General features: G+C 35.8%; 1 protein-coding gene across 7 annotated transcripts in view; it reads left to right on the forward strand.

Moving 5' to 3' along the window:
* Positions 1-13,967, forward strand: part of HMCN1 (hemicentin 1) — a 667,703-nt gene that overhangs the window by 472,370 nt on the left and 181,366 nt on the right. For all 7 annotated transcript variants that reach the window (XM_074322404.1, XM_074322402.1, XM_074322401.1 and 4 more), the window contains 5 exons: positions 917-1,075; positions 7,520-7,714; positions 10,444-10,539; positions 11,700-11,827; positions 13,271-13,415. In XM_074322404.1, coding sequence (XP_074178505.1) covers positions 917-1,075; positions 7,520-7,714; positions 10,444-10,539; positions 11,700-11,827; positions 13,271-13,415 — 723 coding nt within the window. The remainder of the gene's footprint in view (positions 1-916; positions 1,076-7,519; positions 7,715-10,443; positions 10,540-11,699; positions 11,828-13,270; positions 13,416-13,967) is intronic.

Below are 13,967 nucleotides of genomic sequence, written 5' to 3' on the forward strand. Positions count from 1 at the left end.
AGGTCAAACGCAATACGTGGTTCCATCCCCCATACATTTATCCCCTACCTGCTTCTTTCAAAAAAACCGTAACTCCAACTTACAGAACTTTGATGAATAAAACAGATTTAGTAGAGGTATCCTGGGAGACTTGTACAACACCTCTCTTTGGCCATTGTCGGAAGTTTCTCATCCATTCTTTCTTTTCTACCAACAAGCTCTTCCCTACCTTCTCCTGCTAGCTGTGGGTCCTTCTCTACCAGCCATTCTCAGACTCCTCTAGGCAGCTTATACCTCTCACAAGATAAAATGCAATTGATAGCATTCAGCAAAACAAAAACCTGGTCATTAATCAAATTCAGAATCCCTGTAGTTTCCTGAGCATTTCCTGGGTAACCAAAATTCATCCTGGCACAAAGATAGTAGTAGAAACTTCCTACAACTTTCATCTTCTCATTCCCTTCTTACCTGATACAGCCACAGTGACAACTGCTACCTTTTCCCATTGCGCCAATCAGCTTCAAAGAGTTCGTTCTTATTTAGGTACATACCGTGTTTCCCCCAAAATAAGACCGGGTCTTATATTAATTTTCACTTCAAAAGATGCATTAGGACTTATGTTCAGGGGATGTCATCCTGCAAAATCATGCGAGGACTTATTTTCCAGTTAGGTCTTATTTGGGGGGAAACACAGTATACAGCAGAAATATCTGTCTGTAATTCATGTAGGATCAGATTTGGGGCCATAGGTTAGCCCGTAGAATTATACAGACTAATAAATCAGCTCAGTGCCAAGAAACACTTCATTCTACTGGGCCAGAGACACTTGTATTTAAAAATTTTACAATTGGTTTTCTTCAGAAGTTTTGAAATCAAACCAATAGCCAACTATGTAAATACTTTCATGCTTAATATTCTCCCCTTTGTTTTGACTTAGGGGATCTTGAACTGAGGCCCTCAACTTTCCTCATTATTGATCCTCTCTTGGGACTTTTGAAGATTCAAGAAACTCAAGATCTGGATGCTGGTGATTATACGTGTGTAGCTATCAATGATGCTGGAAGAGCAACCGGCAAGATAACCCTGGACGTTGGCTGTAAGCATCCCAGCTCTGATAGACAAATTTGTTTTCAAACTGATCTGCTTCTTTTTCTATGCTAATAACTTTGAAACAATTGGTTGGAAAAATTTTTCAGAAAGGCAAAATTAGAATTAGCATTTAACATTATTAATATAATAAAGGTAACTAACATTTATCAAGTACTTTCTTAGCACATTTGCCACAGTGCTAAGAACTTTTATATGTTTTATCTCATTAAACCCTGATAATGATCCTAAGGGGAAATTACCCTAATTACCTCCATTATATAAACAAGGACATGGAGGCTTAAATAGGCTAAGCAACCTGACCACGGTGACAGAGCTGTGGAGGGAGGGAACCTGGATATTTGAACCCAGGTTGCCTGACTTTAGAGATGGTAGGCTTATCATCTATTGGCAAGTCTTTTTCTACCAAGAATCATCCATTCTGACCCCAAATTCCTAAGTATTAACATCTGGAGGCCATGAATTAGATTTTGGCCCTAGACCGTCATTTGGAGATGTTGATGACAGCAAAGGTAGCAGATTGTGCTTTTACTTTTATTTTTTTACTTCACTAGCAATGACTCCTCAGTGTATAAAATAAAGGACTAACTACAAATAAATGTCAATCACCATGTGAAGGATACAGCATGTGCATGACAACTATAGTTGGATTACTCGAGAAGTTTGGTCCTCCCTCCTTCCTTGTCTCTCCATCTCATGTTTCTTGAAAAAACAAAAATTCTACAGTGTGGTAACACTTGAAATAAAACAGAGCTTGCTTTGTATGAAAAAGAACCTGGCAGCTTCATTTTAACAGATAATTCAAATGTTTGCATCACTTAAATTTATAAAATATGACTTTTCGTTAAATTGTATTTTCATTTATGTATGATGATTTTCCTGCCAAAACTGTTTTGTTTTGTTTTTTTTAACAAAAGTTAGGAACTGTAAAAAAAAAATGTGTTTTTTTAGGATAAAATAACGCAAAAACATTTTAGTTCTACTATCGTAATTCTTGAAATGAAAATCATGGCCCGCTAAGCTTAATATTTCATTTTGTGTAAACTAATTTTTTCCTCCTGGGTTTTCCTTTCTTTCTTTTTTTTTTTTATGGTCCCCTCCCCCCTTGGGCTGTCTGCTGAACACTCTGCTTTCTTGCTGGTTAAGCCGTTGGGCATAGCAAGAATCTTTGAACCAGGACTAAACTCAATGGCTATTAAGAAAAGTGCCTTGGAAATAAGATAGGAATATGTGGGTGAAGGGTATTGAATCGACTAGCAGAGTGTAAAACACGAGTGATGCTTGTAGAAATGTGAGGAAGTTCACTAGGTGCAGAACTTAGTTCAATAAGAGTCTTGAACTCTTATTTTCAAGACATTTCGATTCTCAGCGTTTTCTAGTTCTGCTTCTCCCTTCTCCTGGAACAGATATTTTATATTTACCCACCATTCTTTTAGAGTTATCTCGCTCCAGAGGAAGTCGGAAAGAGCCTCGGTCATTGTTCCCAGCAAAAAGGGAACGCCCCCTCCAAGAGAGAAAATCTAAATATCTAACACTTGTTGCTTTGTTGACGTACTGTACTGCCTTCTTGATAATCTTTTTAGCTTTTGGACTTTCCAGGTTCTCTCTTCTGACTAGTGATAAACTGTATAAGGAATAAGGCTGTCTGTGCTGGAGTGACTTGTGTTGGATTAGAAAACGTCCCAAGAAATGTTTTTTGTTTATCCTTTATTCCTTGAGTGAAGTTTTGTTTTATTTTCTCTCATATTCAAGGTCTTCACTCTATGACCCCTTCTAAAGCAATGGCTTTCTCAACTTTTATTCCAGTAATTATCCTAATGGATCCATTAACATAAACTGAGTTGTTTGCTCACTGCAGCCTTGATCATTGTTAACAATTGCCAAATAACTTAATATTAAAGTCAACGCCCTTCAGGTTTCTGTTATGCCTTACTTAGTCAGTTCCTCATTCCTGTTAAAGTCCTGATCATTTAGCTTACAACATTTGATTAGACCTTTGTCTGGCCACATAAAACTATTGTTACATATCCTCACAGATACAGGATGTAACTAAGAACTGTGCAAATCACAATTGTAATGGTTGTGGTTATCACTATTAGGCTTAAAAGCAATCAAACAAAACCCCAAAACTGTCCCCAAGATGTTCTATAGTGGTTAAGAGAATGGGCTCTGGAGAGAGACTGGGTTTTCTGCCTGACATTTAATAGTCCCTACCTGATAGGTTGGTTGTAAAGATGAAATGAGACGTCATTACGCATGTGCATTCATAGATCAGTGGTTACTGCTCTTCATCTGAAGCTGCTTAGCGGAACATGTGTCAATAGGTGAATATGATTAACTTCACAAATTGAGCGGTCATTTTGATTCTTTGAGTCTTGGGAAAAAAATGTAGAAATGCACATATTGTAGTGGCGTAGTATTTAAGATTAAGCATTGGGCTTTTAATGTGAAGATGTTTCAACTCAATTTTTCTTTTTAAAAAGGCTTGAGGCAAGGATTGCTATTAGTAGTACATAAAATTATTCATTTGAATTCCAAATCTATTAGGCATAAATCTAAGTTGCTTATGACTTAAGAAGAAAAACATGCTTTTATCCATATCATGTAACTATTTGGGCTATCTGATTGTTTTTGTGGGCCTATTACTTTGCATCAACAATACCAGATCAAACATTTTTATATTGTTATAAAAATACTATTTCATATTATTGTTGAATTCTAGCTTCTTGTAGTGAGTCTCTTTTTTTTCTATTTCTCATTATCATGACTTTAAGTTATGGACATTTCAGGTCAACAGGGAAAGTTACCAATGCCTTTCATCCTTTTAAAAAAGAGGTAGTGAATTGTGAAGTCATTTGGAAGAAAAGAAGATTGGCTACATTAAACAAAAAGTTGGCCTGGCAGCGATTTTATTTGCAGCATTCCACACCACACAGGGTTTGAGTCTTAGACTGTGGTTTCATGTTTTGTGGTTTGGTAGAAACAAAACAGTGTGTTCAGCCATGTTAGGAAAGAAAATCTCTGTTTGAGTAATATAATGCAAGAGTTGCTATACAGAGATATATTTAATTATCACTAAAGGAACAAGAATAATTTCATGGAATAGGTTTTAGAGCAAGATGGTCAATCTGCTTGCAACTTTTGTATTTTCACACTAATGTGTGCACACAGTGTATCTGTTGTCACTTACAAACTTTGTAAGTGACAACAGAAATGTACTATGCATTAATCCCATGTAATTCTCAAGGTGCTTGCACACAAATATTTAGGGGATCACAGAGGATTCAGCATGATCCTTATAGAAGCCAAAAATTGAAATTAACAATAGACATATTAAACTACAGAGCTAAGATTTAATAAATTAACTCTACCATATTTACGATGAATGATGATATTTGGGTGATTATTACATGCTGAATGGTTAATAAACATTCTCTCTTTTAACAACATGAGATAAGAAATGTTATTATCATCCTTTTCTTCATGGGGAAATTTAGTCTGGGGGAGGTAAAATAATTTTCCAAGTTTACAGACTAAGAAACAGTGGAACTGCCATCTGAAACCACCTACTGGATTGTAACTTCTCTAAGCAACACAGCCTCTTCTATACAAGTCCCGTATTTTGTACTGTAATCACTTCTGCTTCTTTCCCCCTGGTCTCCTTGATCTGTTTACCATCCACCCAGTGTAATTCATTTGGAGTCTGAACGGGCCACATGTAAGAGGCTTCTTGGCCTGAGTTTGGAGTTGCTTCGTGTTTGAGGTTCGCTTGTCATGGATGCTGCCTTGGCTGCTTTCCTACTTAGTGTCTGGTACTCTCATTTGTCTTGTTTCCTGGTGCCAGTCCATATATTCCCTGACCTAGTGCTTGCCTTGTACCTGACACTGTTCCTGAAGCTTCTTCTCCCCAGATGACTTCTCCCATCTAGTGTTTTTTAAGCACAACTTGAGCTCCACGTATCCTTTTATATTCCAATTTGTTCTTGGCTTCCTTAGTTCTGAAAATTCTCATTTGTCTCTATTTTCACTGATGGTTGTGTTTTATTATGTTAGTGTGCTGGGTTTCCTTCCAAATCCTTTGTTGATCCCAGGCTTCTGCATATCTCCTTGCTCTTCTGGGATTTATTATCTGTCCCATTTCCACATTCGCATGCCCACACTCTGGGCTTAACACTTCCTGAGACTTTTACACTAAACCTCTATTTTTTTGGGAAAGCACCAACTCTAGAGTAAATGACTACTATCACTCCAGAGAAAACTAACTAGGCCTTACAAATCTAGGATAAGCAAGCTAGGAATAACTATTTAAAATAGGTTTATTTTGCCTATTATTTTTATACGTCAAATTCTCATATAGAATGATTAAGAGAAATCTAAACACAGATGCATTACTCCATTCTAAAAACATATTGCTCAACTGTGGTATTTAACTTAATTTTATTTAGGTTTGAAAAGCAAGGAATAGCATTTGTAAAGTTGCATTGTTTTTCTTTTTTTTCTTTTTTTTTGAAAAGTGCAAATTCAAATGCCCTGCATCAAGGTTGTTATCACATACACTTATGCAAATGCACACACGATTATTGTTGAAGTGTTTTAATATTGACTGAATCATTCACATTCACAAAGATCTAGCAGCCATGTATATAATGCACTATGTTAGTTGCTATGAAGGATAAAAATATAGTTGCAAATATCAACTCTCTAGGGAAAATCAAACATATAGTCTCAGAAAAGGCTGAATGTGGTCACTGTCATGAGAGTGGTACAGAGTGAGTTCTCGGAAACCTCATATTCATTTGAGATGGGAAGAGATGGCATTGAGGAGGGGCCTTTTGAATTGGATTAAAGAATTGTCAATATTTTTATAGCCAGAGACCAACAGCTGACATTGCATTTGAAAGGGATGGCAGTAACACAGGTACCAACATGAGAAAGGTCAATCCTTGTTTGGAAAGGATTGAGTTCTGATTGTTTAGGGAACAGGATTTGTGAAGGGAAATAATGGCAAATGAGAACTTCCTGTTAGAGGAGGTTCTTTCTCCCAGGCTAATAAAGCACTAATGCTGCTTAGAAGACAATTGTACGTCTGAGTCCCAGGATTCCCATTGAGAAGGAAAGATGTGATCTCTGGACCCATTTTTATTAGCCTCCTAAACAGATTGACTATGGGCAGTGGTAAGAACCCATAGAAAAGGGGAGGCTGATAAAATAACAAGGAACTGTGACTCTGGAGTCAGATTGACCTGATTTTCAATCCTAGCTGCACTGTTCAACTTCATGTGACACTTAGCAAATTACCCATGTCTCAGTTTCTTCATCTATAAATTGGAGTAATAATAGTACCTACCTCATAGGGATAGTGTGAAAATTAAGTGAGCTAATTAATGGAAATCGTTTAACCCAGTCCCTGGCTCCGTAAGTGATAGTTATTATAATTCCTGACTAATCTTTAACCTTGACATTATTAAGGAGACCTCCCTTGGGCACCTCCTCTAAGAGTCCTTCCTACATGAGCAGGTTTAATGAATTCCCTCTAACAGTACCTTCTACGTTTCTCCTTGCCTGGAGCCTCAGACATCTTTACTCATAAGTTCTAGAGGACACACTGAGTGCCTCCTCTGTTTGGGCTTGCTGCCAGCGTCCTCACTGTATTACATTCTGGTGTTTTCCAAGGTGTGCCTCTGGCATATTTCTAATTCTTCCTCCTGACTTTTGTGGGTCCTTGAATTATGTGAATAACTGTAACCTTATTATCTATACTTTTACAATTTCTGAATCATCTCTTAACTCTAAGATTTTAAGCACTCACTATTCTTCTTTTATCAAATACTATAATCTGTTACTTTAATTTGTATTATTAATTCTCAAGCTTAAATGTCTTAAACTCAAAGATGTCAAAAAATGTGAGATTTTGAGAAGCAAGAATATGATACAGAACGGATATAATTTGAGATTATATACCATTACCTTGTTATATAGTGATCTATTAAAGAATGAACCCTGGCATAAATTAAGTTCATTTAAAAATTTGACTAAATGGAGTAAGTTTTGTAAAGTGTTATAATATTTCATTACCAGACCAACTTCTTCATAAGAAAGCTTAAAGGTTTGAGCAGTATGGCATAAACTAGAATTGAAAACAGATTTTTAAAACGAAAGATTCTCTTTATTTAAATCAATCTTGATTTAATTCCCCGCTTTTCTTCATTGATCGTTTAAAACGAGTAGTTGAACTTTTTTGTGTGTCTATTCATTTATAAAGCAAAAAGGGAAATCTGCTATGTCAATAGCAGACAGGAATACTTAAAGGGTAAATTTATAATATATGAGCAACAGTTTGACTTAAATTCCATCTGTTGACAGTTTAATAATTAAGTTTATACTTAATAGGCCCGTATACTGTCTCAATGACTTTTTTTGTAATATCTTCCAGCACCTCCAGTTTTCATACAAGAACCTGCTGATGTATCTATGGAAATTGGCTCAAATGTGACATTACCGTGCTATGTCCAGGGTTACCCAGAACCAAAGATTAAATGGCGAAGATTAGATAACATGCCAGTCTTCTCAAGACCCTTTTCAGTGAGTTCCACCAGCCAGCTAAGAACGGGAGCTCTCTTTATTTCAAGTAAGTTAAAGGAAATGTATTTTATACAAGTATACATATACATGTTACATGTTTATGTTATGCATAGGTATTGCTGTGCTTAAAATAGTGAATTAATCTTGTCAACACATTTTGTGTTCGTTGCATTTCACTTTAAACTCGTATTGAACTCTGATATTTGAGAATTGTCATACATGAATTATATTTTATTCAAATATATAATAGTTGTTATATCTTAAAGGCTTATGAAGCAGTGTGACTTCTTCATATCTCACCATTTCTTATTGCAAATAGAGTCACCTGGGTGTGTAGGTGGATAAGTGATTGCATTTTCTTGACTCTTGAACCAACTCTTGTATACAAAGGAAAAATATTACTAGTAGTAAATGTTAATTATTATTATTATTTTTTTTTTTTTTTGTCAAAAACACATAACCACATGCATGGACCCTATACCTATGGAAATTTCTTGATTAAAAGCTATGTCTATCTGGAACAAATGATCTTTTAAAAAACTCAAATATGCCATCATCAAAAATTTTGCCTATCAAATATTAAAGCACTCAGATATTTGTAAACATGTTGCACTTTTCCAAACATTGTTAAGAATATTTGGATAGTGGCACCAGAGGAAAAAAAGCATTTAAATGATTTACTGGTTTATAAAAAGTAATTGCATCTTTGGGATATTTTGTAGAAAGCCTCCAATAAGTGATTTCCATATTTATTAATGATATTAAATGTAGATTATCCACTTACACTGTCAAATATAGATTAGACTGCCTAATTACAAGTGCTGCAGTGTTCAGTGATGTGCTAGGCTCTGTGGTGAAGATAGAAGTCAAATATGGGGTTCCTTACTGAGGCCTTTTACAACCCACCATCGGAGTGGATGACCAGAAACGTACCTACTAGGAAATACTCTTTAGATTAGATTGCATTGTGCAGGCTCTGAAATGTGCCAGTGAAGAAATGCATATAATGAGATTGAAAATAAGGGGCACCCCAACCTCAAACTTCATAGGCAGAGAAAGGCATTTGAAAATACTGTTTCAGGACAACTCCTCTGCAGGATAGGAAGAGAGATGAGAGGAAAGAATGGAGAGGCTCACATAGTTATACAAGTAGGGTGAAGTGAGATGAGAAACAGCCCAGAGAGAAACCAATTAGACTTGGAAACAAAGCAATCAGAGGAGATGAAAGACAGGGAAGAACAAAAGAGAGCAATGTATTGACCAGTGGTGGCCCAGTTGTCCAAATGAAATCATCTAGTAGGAAACTCATGATTACAAACTTAGTTCTCAGTATTATTTTGTATTTCTACACGAATTACTCCAAGAGTTATTAATATAAAAAATGTCATGGTTAGAAGTAATGTGTGACTGACGAACCGGGTGATCTGCTGAGTTTTCCATTGCAAATGAATGTTTTCTATTGCTGAGTGGACACTGCCTCAGTCGACCAGATAGAGTTCTGCAGTGATAAGCTTGGGGTGAACAAAAGAGTAGAAACTTTGTCACTGCACTTGGTCTGAGAGGGAGTGGAACTCTTCATAATGGAAAGGTACATTTTTGTCTGTCAAAATCTTATCAGTTGATTAAACTGTGCTTATGTTAGTAACGACGCTTGCAAAGATGACAATCTCATTCCCCTATTTAAAATCTTCTCTTGCCTCCCCTATTGCTCACAAGACAAAAAAAACCACACTCTTTAGAAGGCATCAGGCTGCCTCTTCAGCTTCAGTCTCCTGGCTGTACGCACACAAACTGTAACCCCCAAGTTCTCATCCTGGTCCCCCTAACACCCTCTTTCATTAAAAATATTTTGTAATATCCTTTTTATCATTCTGAAAAAATTCTGTATATTTGATCCAGCTACATAATAAAAAAAACTGTTTTGATATTCAAAGTGTAGTACAAACGAAAATGAAGTAATTTCATTTAAATTATACGTATTTCAATTACTCAGTAAATATCCTGGCAATGTCTATACAAGGTGCATACGTGTTTCTGTATATCACCATGAATTTGACAGCTCAAATGTAGACTGATACCAGAGTATGGGATTGCTCACTCAAAAACTCTAAGCTGGTGAAGTGACTTTTGAAAATAGTGGGCATTTCTTGCTAAAATACTTTCTTCTACTTACACAAAATTAGGTTATAGGCTCATATAATTATAAACAGTCATCAAATCCATGAATTTCCAGTGGAACCTTCAGAAATCTTAGGATAATTGTTCCATTCGTGATTCTGCCTCCCACATCGCCTGTCTAGTTTTTGCCCAGAAATGCCCGTAGTCTCTCCCAATCATTGGGTCAACTAAAAAACTCTCCCCTGCAAGCCTCCAAAATACTGGTGGGTGGTGCAACTTCCCATTCTTAGAACAGACCATGATTTTTCAAGTCCTGCTTTTTTTGCTTTTACAGCCTATTGGGTTTGGACTACCCATCCTCTATCTTCTGTTTAAGGTACCGCTGAGATATTTTCTTCTATGTGAAGCCTTCCCTAATTCTTCCATATGCCATCAGTCACTCTTGTCTCTGTTTCTGCAGCTCATTGTTTGAAGCTTTAGTATAGAATTTATCACACTGTGGTATGATTGTTGCATTTTGTGTATGTCTCCTCCCTAGAATGGGAACTACCAGAAGGCAGTGCCATATTTTCTACCCTCAGATCTCAGTCCTGTGCCTCGCACATAGTTCATACTCCAGGGATGGTGTTGAGTGAATAAATGATCTCTTATTTTTAGACTTATGGGCAAGTGACAAAGGAACCTATATTTGTGAAGCTGAAAACCAGTTTGGAAAGATCCAATCCCAGACAACAATAACAGTGACAGGACTTGGTAAGAGCAATTAAGTGTTTAAACACCACACTCTTCAAAATCATCGGTCTTCTTTTACTATTTCATCTCTTGCCTGCACCACTTTTATTTTTTTAAAAAGCCAGGTAAATAGCTGACTGGTAGATTGGTCTTCCCTCCCCGACTCTAGTTCCTATTTCATAGAATGTTAGAATTGAAAATAACCCTAGAAATCATCTTCTCCAAGGTCCTTATCTTCCATTTGAGGAAATGAAGATCCATTTGAATAAACTGTTTGTAGTCTAAATACAAATATACACACATATTAGAGTAGTCAAGTTCTGTTTACGTTTTTTACATTTATCATTTTAGTTCGCCTGGAATTGTATTGTGTATGATATGATGTAAGAATATAATACTGTTTATTTCCAAATGGTAAGGCATTTGTTTCAACATCTTTCATTGAATATTCTCTTCCCACTGATTAAAATGCCCATTTGGTAACGTGCTAAATTTGTATTGCTACCTTTATTCTCCGGAATTCTATTTAGGCACTAGTTCTAGATTGTTTGAATTATTATAGCATTTAGCGTGATTTTTAAATCTGTCAGTGCATGTTTCTCCTTAATCCACTTTCATAAAATTTTCTTTATGTATCTTCCTTTATTCCTCTACATATACTTAAATTTTCCAAATGAATCTCTTGTGGATTTTGCTTTAATGCATGTTAAACGTATTCACTGATTTCTAGGAAAGAACACCTTTATGATAATTCTCTACCATTTCATCTGAGCGAGTCCAGTGTGTTTTATTTGCTTGGAAAATGACAATCTCCTTCTGGATCTCATCCCTTCCAGTTTCTTCCTTAAATCCTATTCACAGTTTTATATTAATATTTCCTGACAATGTCCCGATGATTCCACTCTTCTGTTTAGAAATGCTTTTAGTCACTCTCCGTTTACTGAATACATTGTAAATTTCTTGGCTTGACATTTGTGGCCTTCCATGCCATAGCTATATTTGTTTTTCCTTTCTCTGCATCTATGCTTTTACCTGCCCTCTTGCAGTGCTTAGAAGGGCCCTTTATCTCTATCTTCCGACTCTTTTTTTAATAGCATAATTAGTCATCATGGTGTCTGATAAAAGAGTTGCCTCCCTGTGGGTGAAGTAGAGTTGATGGTACCTGTGCTCTCTCTGACCAGTTGCTCCACTCATTGGAATCAGCCCTTCGGTGATCAGTGTAATTGAGGGACAACAGCTCACACTGCCTTGTGCTCTGTTGGCGGGAAACCCCATTCCAGAACGTCGGTGGATTAAGAATTCAGCCATGGTAAGGACAATTTAAATCCATGCATTCACATTCCTAATTTTCTTGAGCAAGAGGCAATGTCTATAGAAATGCACACGTGAAACCTATATACTTTTTCTAATGATTGTCACCCCAATATATTTAATTGAAAAAAATAAAATAAAATAAAGAAAGAAAGGCAATGCATTCCCACTATGGAAATTTCAATCTGTAAATATACAAAAATGTATTTTGTGAGCGTACCAAAACTTTTCTTCCATATTAACATGCTTATGCAGTTCATATCATTTGGGAATTAATGAGACGGAGAAGTAGTCAATGGTGTAAATTTTATAATTTTGCATTAAATTCAATGTAATCATAAACTCTTCAGAATATGTTAAACCTGAAACAAGTATGAAGTTATTTTCATACCATTTAAATATTTCTATATCCTTCTTTGCAGGGCATAATGAAATGTTATTATTCTCATAAAATCCTTCCATTTTATATATTAATCTTTATTATTAACCTCATGCATTGTCTTTTATTGTGAACTATTTAAAAATATGGATCTATTTTGTGTCATTGTTTTACAGTATATAACTTTCAATTATGATGTGAAAGGATGTGAAAGATTTTCTCAGTTCTGTGGAATTTTTCTGTGAACATGCTATCTATGGCAATAAATTTTCATCTAGTTACAGCATTTTTTTTCCATTTTCCAGAGCAGTCAGACTCACTCTCTTCTTGAAGTACTAATTAGAAGTGAATTTACTCCATGGAATAAGACGTGAAATAGTTCATATTTGCATAAAAAGCCTGAGAAAAACCAGTACACCTCCATCAATAATAAATGTCCTTATAACATAATATGATACTTTTGGAGCATTAAGGTATCATGCGATTGAACAAAATGAATGAATGGTACAGAGTCAGAAGTGACCATTGTTAGCAGAAAATATTGCCCACCTTCTCTGACATAGTTCCTGTATCATACATTGTCCTCTAATATTTGCATCTTTCACTGAAAAGGGTGGGTGTTGCGATTAAGTCATATTCTGTCAGCTTGAATAAGTGCCTGTTTGCCAAAATAAAAAATATCAAGTGGCTTGCAATAAGGTCTTCTTGCAAAAGAATAAATGAATCCAAAAGTGAAAATTACCAGTGAAATTTGCATCCTTAGCGATAACAAAAATTACAGAAACATGACACAAGTGGTGTCTCTATTTCTTTCCTTTTTTTAGCATGTGCATAACTCTGACAGATGTCAGTTGGTATCATATTTGGTAATGTATCAGGATGACATACAATTGATACTACTCTTGGTTTAACATTTTTTGCTCATCATTTTTCACTTAAGGATGTTAAAATATTTTGTTATTTTGTAAGACATTTAATAACCCGGTTGAAAAAAAGCAGATTCAGTTTTGGCTTAGGCAACATTGCCTTTTTAATTAAAAAATGACCTTTTTTGTCTTTAAGTTGGTCCAAAATCCTTACATCACTGTGCGCAGTGATGGGAGTCTCCATATCGAAAGAGTTCGCCTTCAGGATGGAGGTGAATATACTTGTGTGGCCAGTAATGTTGCTGGAACCATTAACAAAACTACCACTGTGGATGTACATGGTAAGAGACACACCCATTATAATTCTTTTCAAACGTGTTCAAAGCTGAGTTCATTCATATCTTTAAATGAAATAACTCTGTTCCTCTAGTTATAAGAAATAGATATCTTCCCTAATTGTTGTTCTGGACAAAAAGCCTTGTTTCTTGAACAATATTTACATTGTTAAGGCTGTTTCCAGATTTCTCTTTCCTATGTACACAAAAAGACATTACTGGGAGTTACCAGCTGAGTCTGGCCAAGGGCTGTTGTAAGTGGTTTCTTAATTGGTAAAAGTGAACTCGGCTCTCAAAGAGTTATGTTTAAAAATGCATTTTAATTTCAGGCAGGCTGAACTTATTATACCATCCAAATTGCCTTTTCTTTTTGGATTGTGCAACAAGCATGTCCTTACAAATGACCCCTTTGTGTGTTAGCTAGCAATGACCTAAACTTTTCTAAAGGCCACCTCATGTGCTCCAAACAATCTTTTTGCCTGCTAAATAACTTAGTAGTCACAAATAAGAAAATCCAGAAGCTATCTTTTTTCCATTTGTGACTAATAGTTACCAACT

The sequence above is a fragment of the Rhinolophus sinicus genome, linkage group LG17 (assembly GCF_036562045.2).
Source record: "Rhinolophus sinicus isolate RSC01 linkage group LG17, ASM3656204v1, whole genome shotgun sequence".
NCBI lineage: Eukaryota > Metazoa > Chordata > Mammalia > Chiroptera > Rhinolophidae > Rhinolophus > Rhinolophus sinicus.